The following is a 17,293-nucleotide window of genomic DNA, read 5'->3' on the forward strand; positions in this document are numbered from 1 at the left end:
GCCCTCTGAGTAGCTTCAAAACTAGAAATATTTAAATGTATATGTGTAGCTTTAAACATGTATTTAACATTTTATACATTTTGCCTATTTATATTTCCATGTATATATATATGTAAGGTCTATTTCATTTCCCTATTTGAAGAAAAATACCAAATCAATGCCACCCTTTTTCCTAGGCATGTTTCCCTTCTAGTAAAGGAGGCTCCACCTCTGCTAGGGATTGATTCGTCCAGCAGTTTTTAGGATAATTTATGAAGCAACCTGATGAGCCTATTGGGCGAGTTGCTCGGTCCTTGCAGAGTGGGTTTCTACCTGTTTGGGTGTTTTATTTTATTTTTTTTTCCCCTTCCCCTCCCCTCCCTCTCCCTGCCTTGTGCCGGGGGGTGGTGGGATCGGTAGGGTCGCAATTTCCCAGCCTCTCTGGAGAAAACTCGGGCAAGGGAGAGCGCCTTCACGCTCATGGATGCATGGGGGGGCCCCGCGCCCCGCTGGATCCGCCGCCGCGGGGCCCGGCTGCTGCTGCTGCTGCTGACCGTGCGCCTGGGGAGCGGGTGAGTACGGCGGGGACCCGCACCTGCCCCGCCGGGACTCGGTACCTGCGAATCGCGCCCCAGGCTGAGCTCGGGGGCTCCGGGCGGGGGCAGGGACAGGGGCAGGGGCAGGGGTAGGGGAGGCGGCCGTGTTGCGCCGCTAAACTTCAACCAAAAAAGGTGTCGGTGCTGCTGCTGTGGCTCCCGCGCGCGGCTGCGGCGGGAGCCGGCGCCGGCAAAGTAAAACTTCTGCCGCATCCCACTTGTTCGCTGGGCGGGTTGGTGAGTCCAGGCTCGGCCCGGTGCTGGGGAAAGTCCCTCCATGCCGAGGGCGGCCCGGCACACCGGGCTCTCCGCGCGGTGCCGCCCGTCCCCGCCGGTGGCTGCGGGGAGAGGGGGCAGGAGCGCGGCCGGCGCTGCCGCTCCTGCAGCTGCTGGTGCGGGGCATCCATCGCGGCAGTGGCACCTGTGCGGGGGCTTCACGCACGGCACCGGCTCCTGCCGCTGCAGCGCTCGGGAGAGGCATCGGGCTCACACGTGGGATGGAGCAGGGCAGCTGCTCAAGTCCCAGAAGTTGGAAACGTGCGTTTTAAGGGGGAGTTAGAAAATTGAGCTGGAGACCTCTGAAGAAACAACAGTTTGGTACAGCTGTGTGCATGTGTTACTAGTGCCCATAACAACGAAAAGCAATGTGATAATTCATCAATTCCATTAATGATGCAGAGCTAATGTGAACCATTCCACAGGTTATGCTCAGAAAAATCACAAAGCAGCACTTCAGGTATAAATAAACGGTATTTGACTGTTGCACAGTGTGTGTTTCTTTTAAATGAAAGACGAAGTTATCATTCTACAGGATATAAAAATGTGTATTGTAAAGGCTGGCAAAAAAAAAAATGAAAGGGAAAAAATCTATTAAACATTTTTTAAAGTCCATCATACTCTTGACCCCTTCCCCACACTGAATGATGTGTGAGGTATGTTGATCTCATCACATCTCTCATCTTCAGAAGGCTGCTGTGTTATCCTAGTAGAAAAAAACACTGATTATACTTTTCTTAACCTGTGTCTTTTAAAACCTTGATAAATTGTGGAAATGTTTTTCAAAGGCATTGATGAAAATGATACCAGTGCAGCTGTGCATCTTCAGAATGTTTCTTAATGATCATAGTGTACCTCAGGTGTGAAAGAAATTATCAAGTGGTTTGAGAGAAAAGAATATGCATGCTAATGTATCAGTTCAAAGACTTAGTTACAAAGGAGGAGAACTAGCTAAAACAATACTTTATTTTGCTTTGCTAGTCAGACTGTGGTTGGGATTATAAAACTAGGTGTAGATTACTATGGATGCATCTCATTAACATTATCATTTATAAATAAGTTGATGAGAAGTGAGAAAAAGAGGTAACTTACATGCATTGTTTTGTTCTGTGTTCCAGGACATCTCAGATAAAAGAGAACCTTTGGTATGAATATCCATGTATCTGAATCAACTGTTTTCAGCCTTGACCTTTTTTTTCAGAGGCTACATGGAAAAATGGTGTTTGAAAGATTTCCCCCCTCTCCTTTTTTTTTTTCCTTTTAAGTGACCTCAAATGGACATGTGTTGCAGATCATGATTCTCTGGTATGTAGTGCATTGCAATTCATGGGTGTTTGCGGGGATCATAGGACCTCTGGCACTCTTTAAAATCTGCTACAAAGTAGGATGGAAATATGACTTTTCTTCTTGTTTGGATGCTCTTCTATAGTTTCAGCCCAAGATTTTCCTCGAAGCTTAAACTAAAACACAGGAGTAATGCTTTTTCTCAAGAGCAGACCAGGCTGCACCAACTCTGCCAGTTTTTCTAAAACTATCTTGCAGGAGTCAGTCTGCCATTTCAACACATATTTTTAAAAGGATACAAATTACATAATTTTTAGTGTGCATGTATACACAAAGTACTTTGTGCTGAGTGTGAATAAAGTTGCTTCAGCTGTAACAAATGGAGCTAAAGCCTAAGCCCTAATCCAAGGGCACTGGAAGTTGAACCCAACCAAGAGTTTATTCTTTTAAGATACTGCCCCAAAAGCTGTTCCATGACATTACATCAAACGTCCCACACCAAAATGTGGGAACTCTTTCCCATAAAGCAGTTGTTTACCTCCAGTTCTTCACCTTCACTAACAGATCAGAATGGCCAATGCACTTGGTTTCATTTCACAGGTCAGTATTTTGAAGGACTACTTTTGTCAATTGCAGCTATTTCTTCTGTAGCAGAAATTTGGCAGTGAGCCTTTCTACAAGATGTGTGCAGGGAAAGAGTACTTACCCAGCAGTCACTGCAGTCCTAAATGTTTGGCAAACCCATTCTTCTTGTTGAATTCAAATAAACAGATAATTGATAGGGAGAGCATAAGAACTGACAACATAATTAATATAATTTTCTTAGTTCCACCCATACAGGTACACCATAACTGTAAGATTTCTTCTAATTTATACTTCTTTAAAGGGTATGTGCTGGTCAGCATGCCTAAAAGTATATTTTAAGCTTAACTTAATTTTGGCCATATCTTCCCTTTCATTTTGTAATTGGATGTTTTAAAAGCAATTATAAATGCTCTATCAGAATGCAACTGTCAACAGGTACAAATGTCAACTGATATTTTCTTTTCAAAGTGTCCGTTAGGAAAATATATAATACAGCCTACGTTTTCTTCTCATATAAATTCCTGGATCAGAGTTAAGCCTGTCATAACAATGTTGGTTTCTTAGTGCTTGATAATAGTGATTTACTGTTTCATTTGAACATCTGTGATGTTTGTTCATTATTATCCTCACTCTTATGTGCTTTGTTCATGATGTGACAACAAAGAACTTCTTACTCAGCAGTCCCAGTGGTTTAAAATACAGTTTATTTTATTGAAAGTTCGTTTATGTTTTCTTTTGTTGGTATAAAGTTTAAAGAGACCTATATATTGAGAAATACTTATATTCTTTGCACATAATCATCTTACAGCAGTTTCAAGGAAACCTTCAAATTGTCAATCTGGTAAATAAAGAAAAGGCTTTCAGCAAATTGAAACAATTTTTCATTTACTTTTAACTTTCTGTTTGTTAAATATGCCTGATGTTAAAAAAAAGCACCTTTTCTGCAAATTCAAGCCTTTTTGAGCTGGACAGAAAAATTTACAGGTGAGCACTTGTTGAGCTTGTTCAACTTCTTTTTCTGAATACAGGAGTCTGTCTTCAGAGTATATTACAAGGGGATCAGGAGGTGTTTTTTTCTTTGAAGCTCTAGACAAATTGTATTAATCTGGGTCAAACAGAACACCTAATAGGTAGGACCACTTAAATGGACTAGGTTTATGCACTGTTAGAAAGTGAGTTGTTTGGTTTGGGTTATCATATATATATAAACTAAAAGAGTCATATGTGTTGAATTCACAGGAAACCAAAAGTGATCATCTCAAACCCCATTTTTGTAGTACCATTTATGATAGAAGAGAGTAGCACTTTTTGAATTACCTGCATAACTCTTTCTTGCACTGCATCCTAAAATGATCATGTGCATGAGTAAAATAACGATATCATAACTTATTTGGTAAAGAGCAGCAGAGACAAGTAGTAATTATAAATGACTGTAACACACTGACAGGAACCTTTGAGGCTGGTGGATGACAATGACACTAACTTTTACTTCTTAACAATTTCTCTGAATAGTAATAATTTGTACAGAGTAATTGACACAGAAGTCCTGATTTTGCATTTTTGCACATGCAAACATTATTTAAGACTGAAAATACTGTGTTCAGTGGCCTACAAGCCTATGTAAAAATTGAGTCTATATGTATATAAAGCTGAAATGGTAAATCATGGAGCAACACTGAACTAGTAGAGGTAACTGGAGAGATTAGGAAGGTCATCAAGAGTTCATCAGAACAGAACTTATTTCAAAGAAGAGAGCAATTTCAGTGATATGGATATGATGGAAATAGTTTCTAAAATATGCTTTAACTGGGGATTTTCCAGTCAGTAGGATCTGTTGAGATAATCTGGTTTTATATAAGAATACATAAGAGGCTAAACAAAACTGGAGAATTTACCCTTGCATCTCTATGAGGTTTGCTCCTTCAGTTTAACTAAGTCCCTGCATACAAACTTGATGAGGAGGAATCTGATGAAATATTATACAGTATTTCTAGTTTGAGGTTTCTCTGGCTTCCAGACAGTGGATCTCCTGTTCCCAGTGTAACCTGCTACAACTGTCTCAGCCACTGGATTCCCATGTCCATCTCTTTGTGGGGAAATCCATGTCTTCTTTTATACTTCTGGTTCTGCAGGGTAGCCTCAAGGCATAGACCAATGGCTGCAGCTGCTCTTCAGGAGCAGAGTGTGGTCTACATCCATCTGCTTTTCAATAAGATAACCTGTCATCAAAGCTCCTCCTTGTTCAGATTGCCTCTGCCAAGTTTTGCCCTGAGGAGAACTCAGAGCATCTCAAGTGAATCCTGAAAATTCTTAAAGGAATCAACATTTTGGTCAGAAAACATCCTGGTGCCTTTCTCTTTCCAGCCTAGTCTTTCATAATATGTTGTAGAAACTTCCTCACCTCTGGGTGACAGGAAGCTCCAGTGTGGTTAGGTTCCAAGCAGTTGCTGCAGGATGAACGATCTAGTCCAAAATGAGAGTTTTTTACAAATATGTCACAATTGGAGACACTCTATGCAGAGTGGAAATTTCCATTGGATTGGGTTTACTCATGCTGCAGTCATACAAACTAATCTTCAAAGCACATCCTGGTATATGTAGTTTAAGTAAAAACTTGATAGCCGCTTACAGTCTCCTCTCACATAAGTAAACTGAGATACCTACATTTCTTCAGAAAATATTTAATGATTTACTTAGCCACTTTTAAGCACTTTCCATTTTCTTGTCTGAGGAAGAGATACACACAGAATATTGCTTCACTACTACTTCATACTGCTCAGATACTCTCTCACAGGATTAGTTCCAATACTGTTCAGGTGTAACTCATATTCTTTTTGCCTTGGTTGTCAAATCCTTTTCTGTGTCACTACATTCATGTCTGGTAAGGTGTGAATGGCTAAGTCTGTGTTTCTAAATTTATATGCAGCAATTTTTCTTTGTTTTAAGGAAGAGAGTGAGACGTAGTGGATAGGAAAAATCTGAGGTAGAACCAGATACATCCCCTTTTGATTAAATTATTTGATGTCTCAAATAGATTGTTAGTCCTTTCCTTTAATGTGGTTTTCTTCTTGTTTAAGGCAGTGTACTATGAGGGATTAAGTGTTATTATTAGTAATGTAGTATTATTTCCAGTTTTTCTTTCTAAATAAAGTTTGACTGGATAGAATTTATATTAGTAAAAAATTGTAGCATGATGTGTTCATTTAGGTCGTAAACTGTCAATGTAAGTCACGAAATTTTTAAAATTTAATTATTCAATGTCAAATTTTCATGACAGAATAAATTATATAGATTTTTTTATAATAAAGTGTCCTCATTGTTTTCTCTGGAGGAGAACAGTTCTTAATAGCATCCCCATACAGCAGTTAGATATGGATTGGGTTGTGTCAGACCTGCTGCAGGTGACCTATGCACCTCTACCTTAGGTTCTTGCTTTGCCAGTGAGGGCCATCCAGCTGATGGCCTGTGGGTTGTGTCCAGCAAGGGACAACTCTGACTATCATAAATTTTAGTCACCATCTAATAAGAAGTGTAATTCTCCTGTTTTAAAGATATGTGTAACATAATACACAGTAAGTTACATCAGAGAAGACAATTTTATGCATAGAGAGAGACAGCAAGCTTTTGATTACATGGTTTAGCTATTTCCATTAGTCCTTACAGAGTATATTCACGTTTCTATACAATTATTCATTAACTTAACTGACCTTTGGATAATTGCCTAATTTTACACTAAAATTTCAGTAGAACCTATTAATTGTATTTCTATTGGGTACATGTTGTCTTTGCCTAGTTATTGTAGTTGCATGGCTTTTTCTGTAATTTCAAGCCAAATTTACTTATATGCTGCAATTACAGTGTGAAATTCAATGCAAGTCTCTGGTTCTGTTGCTGCTTTAGTGCATGCATATTTCTTTGGGTCCTGTGGGAGAAGGATGGTACCTGTTCACATGTGTACCAGAATTTGGAACTATTTCAAATAAGTTTGGTTTTGTGAAAGGTTGTAGTAGATTTCTTTTCACCTGAAGATTTTGCAAGAAATATGTGATGAATTGTGTTAGAACCAATGTTCAAATGGATATGTTGAAATACTATCAGCTTAAATGACTGGGAATACCTTATAAAGTATTGCTCATTTGATATATTTTTTGAGATGCTGGTGATATTTTAAGGTAGAAAATTGACTTTGCAATTAGGTGAATTTTATAGTTAGCGTGGGATGGCATTTAATTAGCTTAACTTCTTTTTATTGAGGTTATGGTTCTCAGCATTCATTTATCAAAGTTGTGTTTTAAGTCTAGTTTCACTATGGAAAGTGCATCTTGGATCAAAGCACTTAGCCCATCAACAGTGTATTTGCTCATTTTAAATTTGATGGCAATTAACCTTTCATCAGTCAAGTGTAGATAGTGTGTGAATGGCGTGCTGACATGTGACACATGGACTTATGTGTTGCTGTCTTTGTGTCTTTGTGTGATGATCGCTCTGAAACTTCCAGATCTGGTACTGCCATGGTTAGTACATGTTTCACGTGTCCAGAGAAGTTATCAACACTGTGTTCTTCCTTAGCAGTCAGGGGATATTTTGACCTTTATTTAATACCCATTGTCCCTATTCAGTTGTATCTATTTAAGTTCTATAATTTGCTTTGTTATCCTCTTACCTTCTGTTCAAGTCTTCATTTGTTTCCTGCTGCTTTATCTAGATGAACAGTGGACTATGGCTGTTTACATTCTGGTTATTTGATTGCATGGTATGGCCAAAACCCACAAAGAGGGTAAAACTTACCAACTGAGAAAAAAAATTGCACCTCAAGTCCTGTGTTCAGTTCTGGGACCCTCATTATGAGAAAAAAACATTGAGGTGTTGGAGTGTGTCCAAAGAAGGGCGATGGAGCTGGTGAAAGATACAGAGGTAAAGTCCTATGAGAAGTAGCTGAGGGAGCTGGGGTTGTTTAGCATGGAGAAAAGGAGGCTCAGGAGGGCCCTTATCACTCTCTACAACTGCCTGAAAGGAGCTTCAACCTACTAAACGTGGGGGTCAACCTCTCTCTCAGGCAGCTAGAGACAGGACAAGAGGAAATGGCCACAAACTGTGCCAGGGGATGTTCAGGTTGGACATCAGAATGAATTTGCTCCCAGAAAGGATTGTTAAGCTTTGGAAGGGGCTGCACTGGGAGGTGATAGAGTCACTATCCCTGGAGGTGTTCAAGAAACAACTTTGTGGCACTTTATGCCATGGTCTTGTTTACAAGGTGGTGATCAGTCAAAGGTTGTACTTGATGATAGCAGAGGTCTTTTCTGAGCTAAATAGTTCCATGATTCTGTGAAAAGACATCATACAATATGTTCTTCAAGTTTGTAATCAGAAAATGAAATAATTGCTGGAAGGAAAGAGAAGTGAGAAGTGTATCCTATTTCTTCCTTTGTCTGGGGTGGAGCAAGAACTGCTCAGAGCATCATGAATCACTATTTTAGCATAGTGGTCCTTGAAGATATTTTTTTTCCATCTTGAAATGCCACTTTTTTTACCAAGTTCATACGTTTGCAGACAAGGCTGCTGTTCTGAGGGAGCAAGAGAGCCTGGGGCAATGGGTTGACAGGAACATTATAAAATTCATCAAGGATGAGTGCTAAAGTCCTGCACCTGAATGGAAAGTCTCCCTCAGCAGGACTGGAGCTAGCTAGCTGGGGAGCAGCTCTTCCAAAAGGACCTGGAGTTGCTGCTGGAGAGCATGGCACCTTGGCATCAGGGAGGCCAGCAGCCTCCTGGGCCGTGGGATCAGGTACACATTCAGGAAGTTGAGGAAAGTGACTGTCTTCCTCTGCTCAGCACTTGGAAACTGCATGTAGGTACTGCTTCCAGTTCGGGGTTTAAACTGGAGGGAGCTCAGGAGAGGAATACCAAGCTGGTCAAGCAGGAGCACCTGTCCTAAGAGGCAAGAGCTGATCTGACTGGAGAAAAGATGACTTTGTGTGGATTCAGCATCAGTCCCCAGCATTTACAGGGAGACGATCCAGAAAACAGAGGTAGGCACTTCGTAGTGGTGCATGGCAAGAGAATGAGAAACAATGGTGATGAATTGCAACCGGGAAATCTCAACTAGATATAAAGAAAAAACACTAGGAAGATAATTGAACTGCAGAGCAAGGTGCCCAGTATTACGGCCTGGGGTTCCCAGGGTCCATCTGACCCCAGCTGCCGTAGGTGTCCTGGATAGCACTGGGCTGACAGGCACAACCTGTCCAGGTCTCTCAGGCTAGGTCCCAGCCACAGGCAGTCTTAGCAAGCAGCTCAGCTCTTAAGTGAGATCAACTCTTTGGTGAATTCAGCTCTTCAGTGATTTCAGATCTTTGCTTGCTAAGGTGCCCCAGGCAGATGCAGGGGGAGAGAGGGGAGAAGGCTGTATGAGGTTCCACAGTGGTGTCTTTATTGGCAGCTCCTGTGAAGGGTTTCAGTGACAGCTCTTCTGCCGAACTGGGGAGAAATGGGGGTTTATATAGGGTATGTGGGTTTTGGGAAATGGTCCAATAGTAAGGGTTGAGGCGAATATGACCTGTGGTCTTACAGAGAGATAACAAAGGTCCGAAGGTGGAAGAGGGGCTACTTTGGTCCAGTCATCATGACTAGGCATTTCTTATCTTAGGCAAGCGACCGCCAGGGAGGCCTTGCAGGGCCTCTGGCTGCTACAGTCCAGTGAAGTTTTGGGATGTCTTTCCATGGAATTTTATATACCAGCCAAATAAAGCAAGTACCCTGGTCTAAATTCAGGATTAGCCCTTCTTTGACTAGAAGTAAACTTCTCAAGATCCCTTCTAAATTGTATGTGAAAACTAATTTCCCTGGAAAATTGCAGAAATCAGCTTGTATTTTTTGTTTTGTTTTGTTTTGTTTTTTACTTGTGCAAAGTGCTTGCTCTCTATCGTGTAGCACAAAAAGGGTGTTATAGAAACAGGTAGTTTTCTGCCTCAGGTCTACAAAACTGAGTATTTTTGTCATCACATATGGAGATAAAGACATGGCCAAAGTAAGATTGCTATACTAATCAAGCTGAATATGTTTGAGAATCCAGTAGCTCTGAAGTGGTGCAGAGAATTACCTGTACGTAGCTAGACAGATGTGAGAAAAATTGTCAATTGATTTCTGGACTGCGGCTTGATAGGAGTAGAGGCAGCAGTTATACTGGTCTGACCATATCAGTGTTTGGATGAGCTTTCAAGGAGAGAAGATAAACTTTATATTATGTGAGAAGACTGATGGTTAAAGAATATCTGAGATGCTTTGAGTCTTCATGACATTTTTGTGAGATCTGTTAAATCCATTTGAATTAATAGTATTTGACCAGTGTAATTTCAAACAGTATGCAGCATTATGTGAAAATTGACTTGGAGAAGAACAATTTGTGTGGATCTCAGAACAAATTGTTCTCCTGGAAGATAGCTTTAATAGTATGTGTTGTTCTTGTTAAAAATCCACATTTCTATAAATATTCTTTGCAGTCAGATTGTGCCTTTATTAAGTGCTCAGAGTTAAGTATAGTTGTATTGTTCAGTAATTTTGAATTAGTTTTTAATATATAAGTATCACAAAGATGTTGAAGATTTTATGAGAAATGTGGTAATGCTTTTAAGTGAAGGTATTACTGCGATTAAAATTAGTTGGACTGAAGTTATTGTGTGTTGGAGAAAATGTTTTAATAGCTTTCAGAGATGTGCTTTAAAGATGTAATCACCCACTCAAAAGATCTTAATCACCCAATACTTGTAATATGCATGAAGATACCACAAGGTTAATAGTCTAAATGCACAGATACATAGGCAGCACTTTTTGTTGCAGGGAGTGAACACCAGAGGTGCATGTTTTTATTCTGTTATTGCTATGACTGTTAATTTTTTTGCAACAAAGCTTATTTAATACCAAGGGGACTTCCCTATACAGCTTATACTTCTAAACTAGTGTTCAAATGTTTCTGTGTAGGAATTCCTAATATTTTTTCCACACTTTTCCCTGATAATTAATGTACAAATCAATTCCTTCACTAAACACTAAGGAAGAAGAAGGGAAAGAATAAGCAGGGCAGGAAATTATAAGCAGCCAGACAAATATGAAATCAAACTAACAGCACAAGGCGCTATGTGTATTCAGAAGAATCAACCTAACAGTATGTGGTAGGTGTACTGGAAAAAAGATATAGGGAATAAGTAAAACATACTTTAGTGGGAGAGAGAAATACATTTTGACACACAAAAGAATATGCCCATGTCTGGCAAGGCAGAAAGGGTGTGAAATTGATGAAAATGTTGGGAGTTAGAATGGATGGGGAGAAAAGAGATTTTTGTCAAGAGAATATCTAAACCAGTTTAGGAAGGATAAAGAGGAAGGACTGTAACATCAGGGGCTCTATATCCCACAGGATTATGAGGAGTAAGTAATGCTTTTTGGATACATATTTTCAGTAGCTGTATTTTTTTGCTTGCAGTTACTTTTATTTTCCCAGAAAATTTCTGCGACACACAAAGTGTATCAGTGAAGATGCTGATGATGAAATGCAGGAGTTCACTTCCACAGAATTGTAATGGAACCGATGACTATGAAGTCAGCGATGAAGTCTCAAAGATAAGTCTTGAGAGGTGTTTAAATCATTCATTACTGACAGCTAGCAGTGATAGTGAGCTTTCAAGAAAGTCTTTTCTAGAAAAATGGAATTCTATTTTATGAGTCATGACTATGTGGTCCTACTTATTTTTGCTATTTGAGAGTAGTATTTGCATACCTGAAGGAGTGCTGGTAATTTCTCAGCTTCTGAGGATATTTCAAGTCTGTCTGACATCCATGTTTTATCTTAAGAAGATTCAAGAACATATGCAAATATATAATTTAAATTGCTGACATGAGAGTAATTACTCATTCCTTCCATGTTGAAATTTTATTTTTCTCTGTACTTAAGGAACTTTGCTCTGCTTCAGGCATTTCTTAAACTTAGCATCCTGCTAGAGTTCAGATTTTCATCTACACATGGTCCTATGCCTTAGTCGTTCACATGACGTGACTAAGTGCTTGCATTTTTGTCTTCTGAACTAGAATCATCCCCAGCCTTTGTACAAATGTCTGACTCTGGACAGAGGTGTGTCAGTGACCATGTTTAGCTTTTCACCAGAGCTTTAGGTTCTTTTTGATGTGTGGAATTTGGCTTTGTCAGGTGAGCTCTGACCTCTCATTGATGGGGCCGTGAAATACACTTCTTTACCACATACAGACATATACTGCTTGGTGTTCTGGAACAAGCTAGTGTCTGGTTAGATGATCTGTTGGAAAACTTTCCTGGGAACCTTACCTGTCTTGACTGACTTGTTATGAAGGCAAGTCTGGTTAAATGTAGCATTTTGACAAACCTGTGAAGCAGTATTATTGCTAACAAAGTAATCTGTCATGTTTAAACTTCAAGAAACATTATGATTTTTCTGGAAGTTGAGAGAAATATATATATTTTTTAAGTTATAGAAAATAAAGGTTAAATTGCAATATATTTAGACAAAGGGCATATCCTGGGGAGCACAGCCAGTGAATAACAGCTGTCTTACGGCATGTTTCATCATTTAGGTAAGTGTCATTGTGCCCTACCCCTGTGTTGGTAAAACTCTTGAAGCAACTGAAGATCCTCAGTTAAATGAAGTAAAACAACTAACCTTACTGTTTTCATTCACATATGTAAGGCAACAAGGAAAAAAGTATATTTGTTTTAGCTCTTTCAGCAGAAATTATCTGAAACACTCACTTTCCCCCTTATTTATTTATCATATAACCATCAGAGTACTTCTTGTACAGAAGGATCACTATCTCCAAATAGACAAGGCCACTATGAAGGTTGTCTAAACCTCACGGATACCAAGAGCTTGATTGAGTTGCTTGTGCACAGAGTTGAAGCTTCAGCAGAGATAACTCAGGTTCCCTGACAAGTCTCTTCTTTTGCAGAGGTCTACACGTTCCCTATAAATCAACCCATCCTGGATATCTTTTTGTGTGTGGGATAGGAATAGGAGCCTGGGAATGGGCAACTAAATTGATGCTTAGCTATATTTAAATACTCTCACTTATGCTATACATGTACTTCTGTGTGCAATACTTTGACATGCATGATGCAAATAGCAGTCAGAACACTTTCACTGTATTCATTTTTCTTCCAGTTCATTGCATAACTTGACAGATGTTAATTGCAACACAAAGGTCACCTGACTGATTTTTTTTCATATTTAAAGAGAACAAAAACCTATGATATTAATGTCTGAAGAGAAGCGTGTTGCCTGATGTTGAAAAGACTTATTTAGTCCTTAGTCACTTGTGCCCAGAGATTTATTAGTCATGGTAATGTCTCCAATTAGTTGAAAGTCAGAGAGCATCATGGGGGCACTTTTTGTCTAATTGCTGTGTGCTGTGTACATGCAGTTTACTGTTGAGTTTATGAGGGTAGCTGAAGTGTTACAACAATAAGCATCTTAAGAAGTGAGGTCTCTTTCTTTTTTATAAAATCATTAAAATCAGAATTAGCCTCTTCATTAATAGATATAAAGTAGCACGGTGCCATGGAACATAAATGTTTTAATGTTTGATGATCTATTTTTGTTCTAAATCATAATCTCTCCAGACATTCTGAAAAATACAGTGAGTGAACTTAGCTAGAACAAATATATTTTACAGTAAATGGAGAGATGATCAAGTATTATGTTCTGTGTAGAGTGAAATAACCTTTAGATGAACTTGGAAAGGAAAAGAATTCCACTTTAATTGTTTGCCTTTCTTCTTGGGGTTGTGAAAGAGACAGGATAGTGCTACCATTAAAGTGGGAGTGGAGTTAATTGACATTAATCTTCATAGGTTTCTTAGATTTATTTTAATGGCAAGGAAGTAAAAAGGTCCTCAGCCCAAGTTAACTGTCACTAAATAATTGAATGGCATACCTGAATTTAACATTTTATTTTCTGGTTAGTAATGTAGTTTCCTGTCCTCTGTTTTTCCTTCTATCCCATTCCAAACCCTGGAGAAAATGCTGGAGATACACAAAAACTTGGTAAAGGATTTACAGTTTTGACCTGCCTTGTTTTCTAAAGTGAATGTTTCTTTACAGAACACAGTTTAGCAAGGTCGATTAACTGATAACACCATCTCAACTGATCCTGCAGATTTTTTACATCTGAAGGGATTTCTATCTTTAAAACAAACTAATTCAAATCTGTTTAGCATGAAAAATATTGGTAATTCAGATTCCTAGAAATTAATATGTACACAGTGTCTGTCCTGTTGCCTTCACATGACTAGATGCTCTTTAGAGGGAGCTTTGTGCAACTCCCCCCCAAACCAACTGGATTGGCAATTCAAGTTGGATGGTGTTGTGCTCTGCTTGACTGGAGGGTGTACAAAAGACTTTCTGTATATTCTGGTCACTTCCTTCTTCCATCCAGCATCATTCATTCTTGTTGCTGCACATCAGTGGCTGTGGTGTAGGAATCAAAACTGCAGAACTGGGTGCCATCAGCATTTCAGAGATATTATAGTCTTTACTGCACAATTGGTGATCTTGGGCACATTTTAAAGATGACTTTAGAAGATGGTATTCAGGTAGTGAGATGGGTTAACCTCAGTCAATCACCTCTGAAAAGGCTGCTAAGATAGGAATAGAGTAAGAAGAGCTGTTTTCACCATGTAGAACAGCAGTAATTCAGGTCTTCCACATTGGGTTACATTATTATCTGATTCATATTGGTTTCTTTGCTGGTTTAGCAAATGGGTTAGTGAGTCACAAGCTCTTGTTGGCCTTGTGTACTAGTATAGGAGTCAACTGTGTTTCTTTTCGTGCGGTTGGCACTTTTTTCAGAGTATAATATTTCCTAGATAAAATCAAATAGTTCTGTGTAAGTAATCAGAAATGCACATTTTAAATCAAGACTTGTCAGACACTAAGTAATGTTGCCTCTAATAAAATTATCTTCTTAAATGGATTTATTTACTAGTGCTTGGAAAGTCGCTCAGATGTTGGGATGGAATTTTTCCCTCTCTCCCTGGAATTGCATTAATAGCTTTCTCTAAGCTCTCATTGTATACCTATTTGTAGTTCAGATTTTTAAAATTGGAGGAGGATCAGAGGTCTTCCAATTAAATAAGAAAGAAAGTGAAAAAATGGAAAGTAAAAATTTGAAATCTGTTTTTATTTGCATTTTTTCTTCTTGTTTATTTCCAGTTTATTTAAATATAGTAAATCGTAGAAAAGAGCCAAGTGGAGATCAGGTTGCTCAGAGAGGTTGTGTAGCTTCCATTTTTGGATGTCTGCAATAACCAGCCTGATCAAGACATGAGCAACCTGCTGTGCCCTCAGAGCGAGCCCTGCTTTGAGCAGGAGGCTGGACTAGAGAGATCTCTTATGATTTCTTTCCAATAGGATTCTATGAATCTATAAATAAAATTCAGGACTCTTTGAAATGTCAAGATATTCAAGTGGCTGTGAGTTGAGGTGTTGTGGTTGTAACTCCTATTTGGTTTAGGTGGTCATGGTATGACCTCTTGTACTTTCAATTTTGGCTAAATCTCTGCTGTTCTTAATAGCACTGTGGAAAAAAACATTAAAGCAGAACAAAATAGTGTTGTAATCACTTCAAATTCTCTTCAAATTCTCTGCAAAAAACTGGGCTGATCCAGAGAATCAGGTGCCCTGCTAAGGAACTCTGTTAATTTCACTATACTTTCTACTGTTTATGGGATGGAAGACAAAACAAGAAGGTCAGTTTTGTGGTGGTTATGTGTCTTTCTTTAGAGAGCTACTTAAAAATTAACTTTTAACTTCTCATCATCTTAATGCCTCTGGGAAAAGGCTGGGATTGCTGCTGCACTCTAAGCAACTGTAAGCTAATTTATAATGTAATTAGATGCCAAAAAGTTCAAGCAGATCATAAATAGATATAATAATAGTAAAAAAAAAAAAAACAAAAACAAAACTGTATGGCAACAACACATGAAAGACCTCGGTAGCTCTGAGGGAGGAAGAGTGTATATTTACAAAATTTAGCTTCCTAGTTTTAGTGCTCCCATTAGTGGGATCCTGCTAATGGAAATGTTAAATATTTAATATCTGACATTTTTCTATGTAGTGCAGTAAAGATTAAGTATTTTATGGTGCATTTCAATTTAAAAGAATGAAAGCACTTTTCAGGCTGTTACAGGGAAGCTGTCAGTGAGACTTGTATTTAGACCGCATATTACTCTCTGCTATAATAGACTCTTTCAACTTGTTTGCAGCAAGCTAGGTATGAAGGCTCTGATATCTGAGCAGTGCCTTTTGTTCATCCTCTGGAAACCTATTGAGCTGTGGCAAGGTTTCACTTCCCAAATTAAGCAGGCATGGCAAAACCACTGAGAGTTTCCACAGCCATGACAGTTTTTATTTTCAGTGAGACTTGCTAGCGTTATCCAAGAGGTGATGCAAGGCCTTTCTATTACAGACTGGTTTGAGGCATTCCCAAATTGGGCTGCAATAAAAGGCAGGCACGCCTTCTCTCACTCTGTCCTTTCCTGACTTTTTCTCTCCTTTCTTCACATGGAACACACGGTGGTCTTCTTTCCTGTAGTAAATTTGCTGAAAATTTCCACTCTTAGTTTTGTGGGCAGCATATGTCTGTGTAATTTAGAAGACCTTAATAAAGCAGTAACATTTTTAGTTTTGGTGTACAATGTGAATTGGCACAAGGATAGTAATTTAATTCCTTTCTTTTACTGAAATATTGCACTTTTGTTCACATTGGATCTGATTTATAGGAGCTGCCTATTTTCTGTAATTGCTAGCCAGTGCCCATTTGTGAAGGTAGGTTGTGTGACTGTTAGTTACTGCTATCAGTCATGCACTTTGCTTGACCTCAAGCCCATAGCATTTCCTTGAAAAAAACTGGATGAGTATTATAGATTGCAGTTTTTAGCACTGGAGGAATACTGAAGTCCATACTAATTTGATTGAAATGGAAAAAAAACTACTTTCAGGCATTCTTTGACATTTTGGTTGTATCTGAATGAATTTGCAGATGCAGCCGAGGTACTGCAATTTTTTTTTAAAATTATCTAGGGATTAACAATCTATTGCTGCTTATCTAATTAAAGAATGGGTAATAAATGAATGTGTAATTATTTTCGTTGTACAATCGTTTCATCTTGATAAAATAGGTAGCTAACAAATGGTCTGAAAATGGTGTGCTGTTCCTTTCAGTTAACTATACCATGTATACATAGAGATACATAATTGGCATATGTCTGCAGCTTCTGCTTCTAATACTTAGTTGTAGCACATGGATGTAGTGTTTGCCTGCCTAAGATGTGAATGGAGTTAATAAGTATGCAAGTCTTACTGTTTTACATCATAAATCAGAGGATACTAGGAAGGAGATTCTGTTGATGCTCTTTTAAGTCGCATACAATAGGTATGCTAATATGAAGATTAAACATTTCTTAGAAATACTAGCAGCATTGCTTGAAAAATAAATGCATGTAGGGAAAAGCTTTGGAATTACACTTTTGTTTTAAAACAGGAAAAGGTTGAC

The 17,293-nt window shown here is 38.8% G+C and overlaps 1 protein-coding gene across 2 annotated transcripts in view; it reads left to right on the forward strand.

Moving 5' to 3' along the window:
• Window positions 1-154: 154 nt before the first annotated feature.
• The window catches only part of GABRG1 (gamma-aminobutyric acid type A receptor subunit gamma1), a 52,475-nt gene continuing 35,336 nt past the window's right edge, over window positions 155-17,293 (forward strand). The window contains exon 1 of one of the 2 annotated variants that reach the window (XM_068188397.1): window positions 155-551. Coding sequence is in view for 1 of the 2 variants with exons in the window: in XM_068188396.1 (XP_068044497.1) it covers window positions 460-551 (92 nt within the window). In the remaining variant the exon portion in view is untranslated. The remainder of the gene's footprint in view (window positions 552-17,293) is intronic. The other variant, XM_068188396.1, reaches the window with a different exon arrangement.

The sequence above is a fragment of the Anomalospiza imberbis genome, chromosome 4 (genome assembly GCF_031753505.1).
Source record: "Anomalospiza imberbis isolate Cuckoo-Finch-1a 21T00152 chromosome 4, ASM3175350v1, whole genome shotgun sequence".
Taxonomy (NCBI): domain Eukaryota; kingdom Metazoa; phylum Chordata; class Aves; order Passeriformes; family Viduidae; genus Anomalospiza; species Anomalospiza imberbis.